This window comes from Herpailurus yagouaroundi, unplaced genomic scaffold (genome assembly GCF_014898765.1).
Source record: "Herpailurus yagouaroundi ecotype Mexico unplaced genomic scaffold, PumYag 28, whole genome shotgun sequence".
Taxonomy (NCBI): Eukaryota; Metazoa; Chordata; class Mammalia; order Carnivora; family Felidae; genus Herpailurus; species Herpailurus yagouaroundi.
Genome location: NW_024412376.1, coordinates 164,532,168 through 164,549,854, shown reverse-complemented (window position 1 = coordinate 164,549,854; position 17,687 = coordinate 164,532,168). Strand labels below are relative to the sequence as shown.

The 17,687-nt window shown below is 45.7% G+C and overlaps 1 protein-coding gene across 5 annotated transcripts in view; it reads right to left on the bottom strand.

Moving 5' to 3' along the window:
- KIAA0232 (KIAA0232 ortholog) overlaps positions 1 to 17,687 on the bottom strand; it is a 94,853-nt gene that overhangs the window by 55,103 nt on the left and 22,063 nt on the right. For all 5 annotated transcript variants that reach the window (XM_040488471.1, XM_040488481.1, XM_040488461.1 and 2 more), the window contains exon 2: positions 6,075 to 6,571. In XM_040488471.1, the coding sequence (XP_040344405.1) occupies positions 6,075 to 6,305 (231 nt within the window). In that variant the 5' untranslated portion in view covers positions 6,306 to 6,571. The remainder of the gene's footprint in view (positions 1 to 6,074; positions 6,572 to 17,687) is intronic.

The following is a 17,687-nucleotide window of genomic DNA, read 5'->3' as shown; positions in this document are numbered from 1 at the left end:
TTACATAGATATGATCTTTGTGAAAATTCACCCATCACTACCCTGGTCGGGATGTACTTTATGCCCCAAGGAACAAAAAAAAAAAAAAAAGCTTAAGGAAAAACCCTCTTGTATTTTTGTGCAGAATCGATGGATGCCCCCTATCTGGAACCTAAAAAGACCTAACATTGTAAGAACACCTAAAGCCATCACACAGACTGAGGGATGAGCACGAAAGGACAATCTTGGAGGAGGTGGACAAAGACAAAACTCCTCAAAGAAACAAAGAGAACAAATCACGAAGAGTGGATAACACAGCAAGCGGTTTGTTTCAAACACAAATCCCAGAGTGCGTTTCCCCAAACTTGAGCAGCATTTTAGAAGAACGTGCTACTGGGGCGCCTGGCGGGGCTCGGTCGAGTGAACATCCGACTCTTGATTTCAGCTCACGTCATGATCTCACGGTCCGTGAGATCGGGCCCCACATCAGGTTCTGCGCTGCTGGAGTGAGGCCTACTTGGGATCCTCTCTCCCTCTCTCTCTCCTCCTCCCCTGCTTGTCGCTCTCTCATTCTCTCGCTCTCAAAATAAATAAATCAACTTAAAAAAAAATAGACGAAAGTGTACTTTGCACGCAGGTACTCTGAGAGGGCTTCTTTTTGGCGGCTCAGCCGCCTAATCACTCCAGACTCCCTCCGGGGCACCTCCTCTCCCAACTCTTAGTCCCTACGCGGGTGCTTGTAGCCCAGCCAGCAAAGTCCCCTCATCCTAGGAGCTGGGGTCGAGGTTGGGGTCATGACCAAGTTGGCCTACCGGGACGAAACCCTGCTCTTCCTGCTGGACTCTTACAAATGAGGGTGGGAGGGGCGCCCGGGTGGCTCGGTCAGTTGAGCGTCCGACTTCGGCTCAGGTCATGATCTCACTTTGTGGGTTCGAGCCCCGTGTCAGGCTCTGTGCTGATGGCTCGGGGCCTGGAGCCTGCCTCAGATTCTGTGTCTCCCTCTCTCTGACCTTTCCCAACTTGTGCTCTGTCTCTGTCTCTCAAAAATAAAGGTAAACAAAAATTTTTAAATGAAGGTGGATCTGGGCTTGCAGCGGAGAGGGGACGGTGAAGCTTGAAAAGCAAAGCAATAGAGAAGGCAAGCTTCATGGTGGGGCACTGATTCCACGGAAGGCCCTGTATCCAGCTGCCACTGAGGCCAGCCCCAGCCTCTGGACATTAACAAAGGGTCCCAAGTTGACTAGCTGTGTGACCCTGGGCAAGTAACTTAGCCACTGTCTCTAAGCGCCTCCACCCCTGGGGCCAGGAGCACTGGGCCTGAGTGCTCTGACGCGTGGCCATAGGCAGGGTCTGTGTGCTCACTGTGAGCACTGCTTCCTTTGAAGGCAGACCAAGCTGGGCTTTCTGTCATCATCACAGGCTGCTGATAAAGCTTTCACAACACTGAGAACATTAGAATAGAAAGACAGAAACAACGCTGTGATAAATTCTCGGATGATGGTTTTCATTTAATGGTGAAGGAAGATTAAGAACGTGGGGTTCTACGAATGACATAGTGAAAAGCTGTCCTATCTTCCTCAGACGACTCTTCCTACTCACGACAGATTACAGGGAACCTGGTGTTGACCATCAGCCCAGCACAAGCCCGAGGCAGGAAAAGTAAACTCCCACCTTTAAATTATGGCTTTACTACAGCTTCCCTTTGAGCCAATCGTAAGACTGTAAAATATTTTTTAATAATTTAACTCCAGTCTATTTTAAGAGTTAGAGATGTGATGCCCCAAGCTTCCCTGCACTCGCTTTCACCCTAGAGGGACTCCACTCAAACTTCAACTGTGAACTAACAATGAACTTCCCCCCACTTCTACAAACCACAAGTGCATTAAAAGACAATAAATCCATTCCACATAGTTTCTAAAGCCTGCCTTTGCAGTAGAGTGTTCTTACATTGTTCATTCAATAATTATTTGTTATGTATGAAAACAAAAACAGCAAAACTCTCTAATATAAAAGTAGGCACACGTTGGATCTGACAGACAGGAGTTTAAATCCCAACTCACTGCCGTGTGGCCTCAGGCAGATCACCTAACCTCTCTGAATGTGCACTGCTACACCAGTGGAGACAGAGAAAATACTACTTCCCTCCAAGGTGTGGTATGGAGGCCAAATAAGGCAGGCCTACATGAGAAATGTCCGGCACTGCCCTTGGCACACTGTGGTGTTCTCTACGTGACCGGGCTACTGATTTGAGAAGGTAAAGGCATTACAGGAGAATGGCCACTACGAAACGTAGCGGGATAACGGAGTTAGAAAAATCACTACTTTGCAACCATCAAAGTAACAGGTGATTCAGGTGGAATCATCTACGGGTGAGAAAACTGCCAGTCTCTCCAAACGGGTCACCTGATGATTACACAGAAAAGAGCATCCAGCTTCCCACGGGAGAAACCTGGCAGACGTCCCCAGACCAAAGCCAGCACTGCCACGATGCAACAGACGGACGTCGTGTGCATCTGCCATGACGCATGATGAAGAAGGAAACTTGGTGGCTTACGGGAGGTCACTGCCATAAACACGTAAGCTGTCTCTACACAGAAGCAAACATCAGGCAAACCCAGAGTTAAAGGATATTCTGCTAAGCAACTCTCCTGTTAGCTTGAAAAATGTGAATGTGGTGAGACACAAAGGAAAGCTATGAACTATTCCTGATTAGAGGAGTAAAGAGGCGCACAGTCTCAGCCTGGATCCTGGGTGGGGGCAAGTTACGATGAAGGGCATCACTGGGCAGCTGATACAAGGGGAAAACCGGCAGGATATCATGATGTGCCCGCATTAACCTCCCTGAGTCTTCTAACTGTATCCACGTGGCGAGGAGAAAGCCCAATCTTAAGAAACACACGCTGATTGGAAACCAATTTGACAATAAATTTCATATATAAAAAAAAAAAAAAAAAAAAGAAACACACGCTGATTTATTTAGGGTAAGAGTACCAAACGGAGGGGAGAGAAATAAAGCAAAAGCAGGAAAATATGATCAACGGGTGACTAAGAGTACACGAGAGTTCCCCGTCATGTTCTCATTATTCCCATGTTCAAAATTATTTCACAAGAAAGCAAACATTTTTCAAAAATGAGCATCTGATTTCTGCCCTCGAGGACCTTCTAATCTACCGGGAAAGAGAATACATTCTAATAACCAGAACGAAGAGATCGCCAGTGAAAACATCACGTTTGGAAGCAGACGGCGCGGTCTCATCAGGAGCGAGAAGGACCCGTGGGCAGTGGCGGCTGGGCCCGAGCCCGGGTCAGGACAGTGGTGTACATTTCCATCCGGAGACAACACCGGTGAGCTCCGGATGGCGTGAGCGGGCATTTTCCAGAGTCTGGCGGCCACGACCAAAAGAAGACACGAAGAGCAAAGAGAAAGAAGAACGTGTAGAAACAAGGGGACTGTGGCGCCCCCAGGGCACCCGCGGGTCGGGAGGTGCTGCTCGCTGGGGCCGCGCGGGAACCGCCGGTGCCACCGCTGCATTACGATCCTGCTCAAATCACAGGCTGGCGCTGAACTGCGCGTCCTTCCGGCTCAATCAAGACCTCGGTCTGATCAGCCTCACTTCCCACCCAATCATCCTGTGCAGCTGAGACCAAAGTCACGTGCAAAACCTTCCTGAGAACTCAAGAGCTCTTGGTGGGTGTGTTTTAACCAAGATTAGGAAAACTGAGGGATTAAACATGGCAGATAAGGCTAGAAGCTGCAGCAACGGCCTTAAAACTGGCCGTGTTCAAGTCAAGGTTAGACGTATTCACGAACTGAGGGTAAGATGGGAGGAAACAAACACCCAAAGGTGGAGTCATTTGGCCCCCCAAATGAGGAGCTGGGCCACCACACGTCTGACCCAGACATCAGGGACTACACCTGGCCAGGGAGCAGGGCTGTGAGCTGGCATCTGAATCACAGAAGGTGGGCAAGGCCCCCCCTTCCCCCACTCCCCTTTCTCCTACCAGGGAGACTGCCCTCGGCTCTGCACTTGGACTCCCTTTCGGGGGTACCGTGAGCGCATCCCCCGCCTTGAGTCATGAAAACTAACATCGGGTCTACCCGATCTCCTAGGTCCCCTGTTAAAAACAAGTATCATTTGCAACTTGACCTTCCCCATCAGCATGGCACTTGGCACTGGGCCGAGGGGAGGGGTATTTTAAAAGCCCCGATTTCCCTTGGATTCTCCTTGTAACTGCACACAGGTTCTGTTTTCACCAGTCCTCATCCTCCCGCTCCCTAAAGATGAAGCAGAACTCGGGAAGGTGGATCCGACAGTTGGGCACAGATAGGTGCCCTGCCCCGGCCCCCCAAGCCCTACTGAGAAAGGAACCAGAGGAATCACAAACACATCTCCTCAGAGAGGTGTTCAACTATAAGCTTGATCCCTGTGCTACAGCACGCTGGACATAAATACTTCGTGCTAATAAACTTATTAACGTTGACAAAATATTCTAGGTGGATACTGTTAGCACACAACCCTAAGAGTACATGATTTTTGAGTTAAGAGAAATATCGTCCTCATTTCCGGAAATGAGGGCACCTGGGTGGCTCAGTCGGTTAAGCTGCTGACTCGATTTCACCTCACGACCTCACAGTTTGTGAGTTCGAGCCCCATGCTGGGCTCTGCACTAACAGTGTGGAGCCTACTTGGGATTCTCTCTCTCCCTTTCTCTCTGTTCCTCCCACTTGTGTTCTCTCTCTCTCAAAATAAACAAACTTAAAAAATAATAATAATAATTCTTCCATGTTTGTAGAGTTAACATCTTATTTGCCTCTAAAAATATTTAAAAATTTTTTTTAATGTTTTATTTATTTTTTGAGACAGAGAGAGACAGAGCATGAGCAGGGGAGGGGCAGAGAGAGAGGGAGACACAGAATCCGAAGCAGGCTCCAGGCTCCGAGCTGTCAGCACAGAGCCCGACGTGGGGCTCGAACTCACAGACTGTGAGATCATGACCTGAGCCGAAGTCAGACATTTAACCGACTGAGCCACCTAGGTGTGCCTCTAAAAATATATTCTTTACATTTACTGGAAAGAGGATGGAAGACAGAGCCTTAGTAAGGAAATTACACAAAATACTGACTGCCAAAATGACACATTTCCTGATTCTTAGGTTCTAACTCAAACCCCTGAAAACGCCAACCTCATTCCCACCAGCCAGGGCAGCAAACAACCTGGCTGTGTCCAGCTGGAAGAAAACACGTCTGTAACAAGTGATGAGGGACCAATGTTAAAACACGCTGGCAACATTCTGCACTCATAGACAGGACCTGGAGGCTTCTCCGTGGTCTGGAAGGCAAAGCCAGCTTCTTCCGTCAATGAAACTTTGCCCCTGCTTTCAGTGTTAGTGGCGGTGGGTTTAAAAACCAGCAACAGAAACTGCCCACCAAACACTCCGGGTCACGTGAACGTGGTACATGGAGGTCACCCAGAGCCCGTGTGGTCCCCGGTGACGACCGTGTTGCCCTCTCGGTGGGCCTCACTCTCAGTACCTCCTCTGGGAGGGGGACCCTGAAGTCGGACTTACTCTTTGGAGAACCCGGATCTGCTTACTTTTCACCTGCAACTCAGCACCGAAGTCAAATGAACTGCGTGAGGGCCGACTTCCCGGGGGATCTACAACGACGTACCGTAAAGTCACAGCAGTTTAACATGAAAATGAAACCTTAACCTTCAGAGCGTTAAGAAGTGTAACAGACACAATGATGAAAAGGTCTCGTCCCGATGTGTGACGTTCCTGATGGCGGACACCAGCACCCGGCGCAGTGCGGCTCGCAGGCAGGGGGCCGTCAAGCCCTCACCGGGCCCTGACGAGAGCCGGGGGGCCTGAGCCAGAGTGCGATCGACGGGGAGAAAGGCCAAGAGCGGAGAAAAGCGCTGTGCTAAACAGTGTGCTGTGACCCAGAGCACCGATGCCCCCTGGCGGGTTCAACGTCTGCGGACCGCGGCAGTCCGCCAGCCTGCTCCAGAGCGTAAAAGCGCTCCCTGAAGGGAAAACACAAACCTGCAGACACAACCACGCATGTTCACAAAACACGTAAGACACGGAAGTACCTGTTCCTGTAGGTCGTAGTCATAGCTGTCGTGCAGCAGGAGGCTGAGGACATACCGGGTATAAATCATGGCGTCGATGCCACATTTCTCCAGCTCCTGTCCCAGCCAGGTCTGCACTGGGCCCAGAGCATGGAGCAGAGACATCTCAGACACAGGTACGGGGCCTGGAGAAGAGGCTGAGGAGCTCTCAGATGGTAAACCGTCCACGACAACTGTGCACACAGGGCGCATGAATTTAGGTTGCTGACATCCTTAAAATGCGAGGCATTTTCTGCAGGTGACGTTCTGTTGGTATCTGGAGGGGATTTTCACTCCAGTAAAAAGGAGAGACGCCGGACATCTAGGATAAGCATCTATTTTCGCGGGCTGTCAGCCATCTAGACCAGAATTTCCCTCTTCAGACATGACCAATGAATCAGCATCCTGGGAGCAACACACACACAGATGTGGTTTACTTTACTTTCACATTGAGGCCAGATGGAAGTCTCCGGCAGAACCTACGAAACGAGAGAGAAAAGAAAGGCACGCGTTATATACAGATATAAACTAAGTTACTGACCTTTTGGAGCAAAAAATCCAAAAAGACTGTCTATTGAAATTTGCTGTCTTAGAACACTGATTTCTTTTTTGCGGTAATCTTTGACATCTGAAGCCAAGTGACATTTCAAACCCTTAAAAGCTTAATATCATTCAAAAGAAAGGAAAACTCAGAACTTTATACTGTTGTGCTTACACTCAATCCCAACGACACGTATCTTGCTATCCGAAGAGACCGGGCTAGTAAAGCTTTGCTCATCTGTAACGCTGGAAGGCTGTGTGCGGTAACAAATCGCTAGTCCATTTTTAAGTGTACAGAAACAAGCAACTGAATTGTCATTTCGTTCAGACGCTGGTTAAAAATGAGTCCTTTTCATTGAAGGTTTCACAAAGACAATCAATCGCTTCGTATGGCTAAAAGCTTTGCACAGCTGCTCACCACTTACTTATTTCGTAGAAGTTAAGGTAAACCGTGGACCTGGCTCAGAGCCGCGCCAGCTTGTACCGTTATATTTGGTGCAGCTTCCACACCTTGGCTGATGGTTTGCTTACTTGTGCGACAGATGCCATGCTCTTAACAGTCTTTTCCCCTAAGTTAACCTACTTTGCATATGTCAAACTAATCGAACAGTGGCCTTATCAAATCATAACATTCCTATGTTAGAGCTCTGATGAACTTACTTCACCAGAAAATAAAAACCAACACAACGGCAGGTAAATCTCCTTGGCTCAGCGTTTGCATGAATTTTAGCAGACAATAAGAGGGTTACCAAAAGTGACTTTTAAAAAAGTATTTCTGAGGTTAGTAAAAGCATCAAGTCAAAAAGACTTCCCCAAAGATTTAAGTCTCCGTTTCTTGCATTTCATGAAAAACTACACAGCGAGTTTTACAATCATTAAATATAAAGAGGGGCGTCTGAGTGGCTCAGTCGGTTAAGCGTCCAACTTCAGCTCAGGTCATGATCTCACAGTTCATGGGTTCGAGCCCAGTGTCAGGCTCTGTGCTGACAGTTCAGAGGCTGGAGCCTGCTTCGGATTCCGTGTCTCCCACTCTCTCTGCCACTCCCTGCCTTCTCTCTTTCAAAAATAAATAAAACATTTTTAAAAATGTAAAATATAAAGGAAAGTGTTTAAATCTACCACAGGACTAAGTTATTAACTTGTCATTAACGTATATTCTGCTTTCTAAAATTTTCTTTACAAAACTGTCTTTTCTGATTTATGGAAACTAGATAACCTAAAGCAAACTTTTTCTATAATTTTTACCTGCTGAAATTTTCCAGCTGACTCTCAAAACATTTTTCATAAGTTCTTTGATATGTTTGGCACTCAGGATGCCAGACAGGTCATCAATTAAGCAAGACAGGGAATTCTGGGGACATCACTTGAAGCAAGGTGACAAGCCGGTACTCATTCAATGAAGATCAACCAAGACAGAGGGAGGACTTTTAACAAAAGCGGAAGGAAGCAGATGAAAGAATGGAAGGCAGCTTGGGCTCACAGGACACGGCACCAGAGACTGCTAGAGGGTGACCCTCGAGAGTCCAGCACCCGGGCGTGCATGGGAGGAGCTGCCCAAGCACAGGAAGGGATCATCACAAACAGGACCTGACGCTCAGCATGGTGAGGGACGGTGCCTGCTTCCCACCAGCCAGACTGGAAAACCTCCTAATTCAGGGACTCTGGCCACTCAGAAAGCTCCTGACTTAGAGAGGGGGAAGGAACTGACTCTAGACAGAATGGCGCCTGCCTAACACATCCTAAAAGCAAGACCTGAAAGGACCATACCATTGCCCACTAATTTCACTTCAGCCCCAGAACAAATCTCGAGAAATTTATAGGAACACAAAAATATGCAGCACCTAAGAAAGTAAAATTTACGGGCGCCTGGGTGGCTCAGTCGGTTAAGCGTCTGTCTGCCTTCGGCTCAGGTCACGATCCCAGGCTTCATGGGTTCAAGCCCCGTATCGGGCTCCACGCTAACAGCACAGAGTCTGCTTCCAATACTCTGTTTCCCTCCCTCCCTCTCTCTCTCTGCCCCTCCCCTGCTCTCTCTCTCTCAAAAATAATATAAACATTTTTAAAAACTAAAAAAAAAAAAAAAAAAAAAAAAAAAGTAACATTTACCATGGCTGGCATCTAATAAAATATCAGCAGACATGCAAAGAAACAGACACAGAGGAAGTAGAAATGAAGAGATAAATTAATTGAAACCAACTCAGAATTGACACAAAAGTTAGAATTAGCAGAAAAGGACCTTGAAGCAGTTATGACAAAACGCCATATGGCGATGAGTAGAGAACAGAAGATATCAAGTCAAACATCTACAGATGAAAATGACAGTATCTGAGGTGAAAAGTACACAGGATGGGGTTAATAACAGATTAGCCATTTCAGAAGGAAAAATAACAGAGGGTTTTTTTTTAATGTTTATTTATTTATTGGGGGGGGGGAGCAGAGGGAAAGAGAGAGAGAATCCCAAGCGGCCTCTGCACTATCAGTGGGGCTCGATCCCATGAACCATGAGACCTGAGCCAAAAATCAAGAGTCGGATGCTCAACCAGCTGAACCACCCAGGCGCCCCAATTACAGAGTCTTCAACTACAAAAGAAACCATACGAAATGAAACAGAGAGAAAGGAACAAATTAACACAGCCTCAGCGAGCTACCTGACAATTTTAAGAAATCTAACATACGTGTAATTGGAGAAGAAACAGAAGGCAACAAAGATATCCGAAGAAATAATGGCCAACGTTCTTCCAAAACGGATGACAGCTAAACACAGAGATCCAAGTTCAATGAACTCTCAGCACAAGAAACATGAAGAAAATGACACCGAGGCACGTGGCAACAAACCCCTTCAAACAAGTGACAGCGGAAGAATGCTTCACACCAGACAGAGAAGAGACATTAGGTGTAACAGAGCAAAGAGAATGAGGACACCAGGTTTCTTGTTGGAAACAGGCAAATGAGAAGACGAGGGGGCAAAAAAGACTTGAAAAGACTGAAAGGAAAAGCCAGCAACTTAGAATTCTGTACTCCTCAAAAAATCTTGCAAAACAAAGGGGAAACAAAGACTTTTCCAGACATGCCAAAGCAGCAGAGACATCAGAAATGATAAAGACAGTCCTTGGGGCAGAAGGAAAAGGACACTAAAACAAAACGTGGATCCACTCAAAGGAACAAAGGGCACCAGAAACATTCTTATTACTTAAGTATCTTTAAAAGATAATTCAGTGATTGAAACAAAAATAGTAACTATCTGTTGCAAGGTTTACAACATATGTATAAGCAAAACCCAGGACCACACAGCAGGAAGAGGAGCGGAGAAAACGTAATACGATTACCCGCGCTCCTGTCACCGTACGTGAAATGGTAGAATGCCACTTGGGAGAGACTGGGATAAGATGGGAGCTCATAATAATCAATGTAAACAGTCTAACCAACCAATTAAAAGGTAGAGGTGGCTGTGTGGGTGGCTCAGTCAGCTGAGTGTCTGACTCTTGATTTCGGCTCAGGTCAGGATCTCACGGTTCCTAAGGTGGAGCCCCCGTGATGGGCTCTGTGCTAACAGCGCACAGCTTGCTTGGGATTCTCTCTCCCTCTCTCCCTGAATCTCCCCTGCGATCACATGTGCTCTCTCTCAAAATAAATAAACATTTAATAATAATAATAATAATAATAATAATAATAGGCAGAGATGGTCAATTGGACTCTAAAACTGAAGACCCAAATATATGCTGCTTACACAAATATCCACATTAAAAATAAAGACACAAATAGGTTAAAAGGACGGAAAAAGATACATCATGCCAACGCTAGCATAAAGCAAGGTTGAGTGTCTACAATAATGGGATAGATTTCAGAGCAAAGAGTATTAACAGAGAAAAAGGTCATTTCATAATGATAAAGGGGTCAATTTATCAAAAGGATATACCAGTCCTATTTATTATATATCTAGTAGTAGAGTTTCAAAATGCGTGAATAGGAGCATGTGGGTGGCTTGGTCGGCTGGGTGGCCAACTTCGGCTCAGGTCATGATCTCACAGTCTGTGGGTTCAAGCCCCACGTCGGGCTCTGCGCTGACAGCTTAGAGCCTGGAGCCTGCTTCACATTCTGTGTCTCCCTCTTTCTCTGCCCCTCTCCCACTTGCACTCTGTCTCTGTCTCTCAAAAAGTGAACAAACATTACAAAAAAATTTCAAAATGTGTGAATAAAAACTAACAGAATTTCAAGGAAAAATAAACAAATCCACAATTATACTAGATTTCAAAACCTTTCTCTCAATCATTGAAAGAAGTAAATAGAAAATCAGTAAGGATATAAAAGACTCGGCAGTATTATCAACGAATTCGATATAAGACTATATTCTGGGCCATAGAGAAGGTTGCAACAAACTTTAAAAGGACTAAAAAATCACAGAAAATGTATTCTCTGACCACATGGAACCAAATTACAAATAACAGAAACGTATTACATAACTCTACATAACAGAGCAAAGAAAAAATTAAAGGAGAAACTAGAAAGTATTCTGAACCAAAGGAAAATGAAAATGCAAGACATGCTATTTCTAGGAAGCCACTAGAGCCGTTTAGGGGAAAACTAGTAACACCAAGACATGTAGTAGGAAAGCCCTCAAATCAAGGACCCCAGTTTCCACCTTGAAAAAATAGAAAAGAACGGGGCGCCTGGGTGGCTCAGTCGATTTAGTGTCCAGCTTCACCTCAGGTCATGATCTCACAGTTCGTGAGTTCAAGCCCCGTGTCGGGCTCTGCGCTGACAGCTCGAAACCTGGAACCTACTTCAGATTCTCTGAAGCAGAGCCTTCTCTCTGCCACTCCCCGCCCCTTGCGAGTATGTGTGGGCGTGTGCGCACACGCGTGCTCTCTCTCTCTCTCTCTCTCTCAAAAATAAATAAAAACATTAAAAAAAAAACTAGAAAAGGAAAGCAAATGAAACCAAACTGAGCAGAAAAAGGCAATATTAGCGCAGAAACCCGTGAAACAGAAAACGAAACACCATGAAACCAAATGCTGATTCTTTTAGACAAAGTCCTTTACAAGCCTCCAGCCAGACTGTTGAATAGAAAAGACATAAATTACCAACATCAGGAAGGAGAGAGGTGAGATCACTACAGATTCCATAGATTAAAAAGGATAACAAGGGGATGTCAGAAAAACTTTACACCAATAAATTAAACAAAGATGAACTGGCCAAGTTCCTTGAAAACACAAATCACCAAAGTTCACTCAAAAAGAAAGAATAAATAGCCCCGTATCTACAAAAGTGACAGAATTTGTAGTTTAAAACATTCCCACAAAAGAATCTCCCACCCAGAAGACTTCAAAGCTGAATCTCACCAAATATTTAAGGAAAACATGATGCCATGTCTATCCACACTCTTCCAAAAAATTAAGGAGAACACTTCCCAAATCACATGATGAGGCCAGCGTTATCCTGACCCCAAACCCAACACATTATAGGAAAGGAAAACCACGGACTAATAGGCCGCATGAACACAGACGCAAAAATGCTGCACAAAACGCAGGAAACCAAATCCTAGAATGTATGTCAGACCCAGAGAGTAGGGATATCCAAAGAAGGCCGCTCATGACATCGACGCACTTGTCTTCGCAACAGAACCTTTAAAATACTAGTTTCATGCTAAACAACTTAGTGTAAGGCTTTTTTTCATTATTTAAATGCACTAAGGCCTTAAATAGTCATGCATGACAGACTGTTCACTGTGAAGACAGAGAGAAATGCTGTTTTAGTTGTTGTTATGTACCCTTAAAAATTTTTTTTAATGTTTATTTTTCAGAGAGAGACATGAGCATGAGCCCGGGAGGGGCAGAGAGAGAGAGAGAGACAGACAGACAGACACACACACACACACACACACACACACACACACACACACAGAACCTGAAGCAGGCCCCAGGCTCTGAGCTGTCAGCACAGAGCCCGAAGCCAGGTTCGAACTCACAAACCGTGAGCACGACCTGAGCAGAAGTCAGACATTTAACCCACTGAGCCACCCAGGCACCCCTATTATGCGCACTTTAAAACATGGTTTCAAACCAACCATAGAGGTTTGTTGTCATTAAGAGATTTCACCCTTCTTTAGCCAAGCTCAAGGATTCAAGAAGTGGGTTAGAAAAAAAGTAAGTATACAAATGCAAAATGAAGCAAAGCACACTGACCTCCCAAGATCTCACCAAACTGGTTAAAACCTTCCCTGGCATTCTCACCTCTAACAGAACTCTTCCTCGAACTTGTTCAATAGCTGATTCTATAGGGCTTTTATTTATTTTTAACATTTATTTATTTTGAGAGAGAGCGAGCACGAGTGGGGGAGGGGGAGAGAGAGGGAGAGAGAGAATCCCAAGAAGCCTCTGCACTGTCAGCACAGAGTCCAACACCAACACTGGGCTTGATCCCAAGAATCATGAGATCATGACCCCAGCTGAAATCAAGCAAGCGCTGGACGCTTAACCGACAGAGCCACCCAGGCACCCCATATAATTCTTAAATAATGGGCCAGATCCCTAGACTCACTAGCGATGATGTTTTTTTTATTCCTGATGGTTCCGACTGCAGAGAACCACAGAAAAAGAGCCCAGGCTGGTACGTGTGCTACCACCAGACGCCCTGGCAGTTGTCTGTGCAACACCTCTGAGTGAATCCTGGTAGCGAGGGATCTGAGACAGAAATGGTACAAGATGGCTCTTCCTGCACCATAATAGCAGGTCTGAATGTTCTTGGAGCCAAAGAGTGTCCGTGCTCCTTCTTTTGAACCTCAAACTGCCAGGTACAGAAGACTGGGCCAGAACTAAGCTTCCTCTCCCTAAGCAGCAAGCCTTCAGTAGAGGGGTGAAGGCTGGACCAAAAGAGAGTCTATTTCCAGTTCTGAACGGAAAGGAGACTCCTAGGTACACTGGCCCATGATTTTTGTTAAATTAAAACTCATTTTGGGTAGGATCTATCACATGGTCAAAACGATGGGAGGGGCCTGACAAGCGGAGGCAAAACCCGTGAACGTCCACCTGGCAAGTTCAAGAACACAGCTGGCAAACACCCCAATTTCAAACTGTCTATTCATCTTTATACTCCTTCCAAATGTGAAATTTAGCCAGTATGAAGTTAAATTCCATTCAATCTAACTAAAATCTCCAAAAGAGTTTCGAAGAAAAAGTATCACTGTTTATACTCAAAAGGTTTTTGTTTTGCTTCATTTTTCAACATTTGATTCTCCAGAGGTTCACAGAGAAGAAAAGACCCTTGGACCATCTCGAGTGTCTGTCTCCCAAGCAAGACTGACCCAAGTCATCCTAAAGACTGGGCTGCATTTGGTGGTAATTTATAAGGTCTCACAATAATATACTTATTTTAGAATATCTTTTTTCTTTTTTACTTCAAATTTTAAATGGTTTCCACCAAGGACTCAAAATATACATATAGCTACAATTAAATGAAGTTTCTACCACTTATGGCTTTAAATTTTTTTTTTTAATTTTTATTTTTTAGAAAGAGAGTACGAGTGGTGGGGGAGAGGGGCAGAAGGCGAGGGGAAGGGAGGGAGAGACAGAGAGAGAATGAATTCCCAAACAGGCACAGCTGGGATCATGACCTGAACCAGAACAGAGTAGGACACTTGACTAACAGCCACCGGGCGCCCCTCTTGTTCAGTTCTTGAAGGCAGCATGGAAAGGTGGAGAGCACACAGCCCAGCAGCCACTACTCGGAGCTTTCTGTAGTCACTCTCACCTCCGCTACTTACTAGCCGGTTTTGTGCCTGTAACTTCCTGGGGTCTGTTTCCTCACCTGTAAAACCGTAATACACACCTGCCCTCCCAGCAGCTCAGAACCTCACGACGCTGCTCAGTGAGCAAATGAGACGGACATCTATGTATTTTGTGGCCTTTGCATGTCCTACAGTGTCATACAAACGGCAGGTATTGTTACCAATCACCCCCTCGAACTGTTACATTTACACCTACAGGCGCCTTCACTAATCAGATTCCATGAAGAATAGTATTTGTGGAAAATTTATTTCACTTTTAGGACAAAAAATACTCGATTTCCTTACTATCCTTAAGACAATAAAGCATGAGGGGTGCCTGGGTGGCTCAGTCTGTTAAGCGTCCGACTTCAGCTCAGGTCACGATCTCACAGTTCATGGGTTCGAGCCCCGCATCGGGCTCTGTGCCGACAGCTCAGAGCCTGGAGCCTGTTTTGACAGCTCAGAGCCTGGAGCCTGCTTCGGATTCTGTGTCTCCCTCTCTGTCTGCTCCTTCCCCACTCGCACTCTCTCTCACTCTCTCTCAAAAATAAATAAACATTTTTAAAAATTTTTAAAAACAATAAACTATGAAATCTCCGTCACTTACAAGAAACTAGCTTCTAGTCACTTCGAAGCCTTCCCTCTTGTTAACCAGTAGCTTAGTTCTCTGCTACAAATTCAAAGAACTCAGAGTGGCAGAGCGCAGAGGATGACCCCAGAATTACAACGGCTCCTTTGCGGTCCAGCTCTCTACGTGTTTTGAGGCACACACCGCAGGGCAGTCTCCGCAGAGAAGGCCCACCAGCCCCCAAAAGGACCGACCCACAGGAGCTCTGCTGCCCAGTGTAAAATTTCTAGCCCTTTTAGAGTCCGAAGTATTAAAAATGGCCCCGGTGGTGAGTGAAAATCTTCCCCCAAAGACTGGGGCAACTCTGTGCAGGCTTGGGGCTTGGGGATCGATCAAAGCCTCCGGGCCTAACATTACTCTGGGCCCAGAAGTCAACGTGCTGGCCTTGGGGGCAGGGAACCTCTTGCAAGTCCCGCTCACTCCAGTGACACCTCCAGGAGTCCCTATGCCACCATGGGTCCTCAGGGCCCTGGGGCCTGTGATGTTTATGATTAGATCTGGGACCAGAGTAACAGACCGAATTTTAAAAATAAAAGCATTTAATTCTCTAACTATCTAGTCCATAGGTTTTCAGTCATATAATTAGTCCCAAATGATGTGTCCACTGAGAAAAAAGGAAAATGCACCTACTTAAGTGATTACATAAACACTTCTTCGATACTTAAGACATGGGAAGGCCACAAATTTCAAATGAGTAATTCCATAACGAGGGTTTTTTTGTGGTGGGACGAAGGGTCATTTTGAAGATTTTCTGCCAAAATCTCTCCCCTTACGCAACAATGCTCCATGAAATACAATGCTGTCTTTCTGTAGTCTTTTATGATACCACACACATTCCTAGAAGTAATTCAAATTACAGCCCCATTAGTGTGCCGGGGCACAGGAGCAGTGTTTCCTACAAGCTCTAAGAAACAGACAGTCTATGGTTTAGTTTCTGTAGAGCTCAAGCAGAGCAGACAAGTGACCAGCTGAATTTAATTATCAAACTGTTTCCGGGGCAACTGGGTGGCTCAGTTGGTTAAGCATCCAACTTCCGCTCAGGTCACGCTCTCAGTTGGTTAGTGCGAGCCCCACATGGGGTTCTGTGCGGACAGCTCGGAGCCTGGAGCCTGCTTCAGATTCTGCGTCTCCCTCCCTCTGCCCCTCCCCTGCTTACGCTCTGGCTCTGTCTCTCTCTCTCTCTCTCTCTCTCTCAAAAATAAATAATAAACATTAAAAAACATCTTTTTAATAAAGTAAATAAAAAATAAAGTGTTTCCCTTCTTTTTTTGTAATAAAGTGCATATAGTTTTAGATTTGCCAAAAACACATAAAAATTATTTCAAAAGCACCATCTCTGGGGCATCTCGGTGGCTCAGTGGTTTAGCGTCCGACTTCGGCTTAGGTCATGACCTCAAGGTTTGTAGGTTCGAGCCCCGCATCGGGCTCTGTGGTGGTGACAGCTCAGAGCCTGGAGCCTGCTTCAGATTCTGTGTCTCCCTCTTTCTCTCTCTCTCTCTCTCTCTCTCTGCCCCTCTCCCACTCACACTCATGCTTGCTTGCTCTCAAAACTAAATATTTTTTTTTTTTTTAATTTTTAAAGCATCATCTCTGATATGGTACATACCTACCAGGTGTGGAATGTTCTCGATTCGCCTGCATTGCAGCACAACTGATCATAACTGTGGCACCAGCCAACAGTTCTGACTCATGCTTCCGGGGCAGTGGGAAGTACAGATCTTTTGGGGGGAAATCTGTTCAACCAAAAGCCTCACTCTTTTTACTCTCCAAAACTTCTGCTTTTCTGCTCAAGTGGATCACACTTTCAAAAGCTACTTTCGTTACAAAAGTTTGTTAAAGTTCTTACGAAACATGAAAAGAGAGGGTCACCCACACACAATTTCTCCATCAAAATATAACTCACTGTTAGTATTTTCATGTGGTTATCATCAGTGTTTTCTCCCTCTGTAAAGAACTTAAATGTTTTATGATTTTAACATGTTAGGGGCGCCTGGGTGGCGCAGTCGGTTAAGCATCCGACTTCAGCCAGGTCACGATCTCGCCGTCCGTGAGTTCGAGCCCCGCGTCGGGCTCTGGGCTGATGGCTCAGAGCCTGGAGCCTGTTTCCGATTCTGTGTCTCCCTCTCTCTCTGCCCCTCCCCCATTCATGCTCTGTCTCTCTCTGTCCCAAAAAATAAATAAACGTTGAAAAAAAAATTAAAAAAAAAAACAAAAAACATGTTAAATAATAATATAGACTTCTGTATTCCGCATTTTTCACCCAACATTACATCTTCTCGGTGCTGTTCTAGGGTCCAATATGGCAGCCACCAGTCAAATGTGGCTATTTATATTTTAATTTAAATTCAGCCATGCCAGGGGCACCTGGGTGGCTCAGTGGGTTAAGTGTCCACCTCTTGATTTCGGCTGAAGGTCATGATCTCATGGTCAGGAGACAGCACGCTGTGTCAGGCTCCACGCTGAGTGTGGAGCCTGCTTCAGATTTGCTCTCTCCCTCTTCCCTCTCCCCTACCTGTACATGCACATGCATGCTCTCTCAAAAAAAAAAAAAAAAATCAGCCACACTAGCCACATTTCAAGAGCTCAAAAGCCACAGGTAGCTAGTAGCTAGTGGCTAGTGGCTACTGTGCATACATAGGACATTTCTATCACTGCAGAAGTTCTA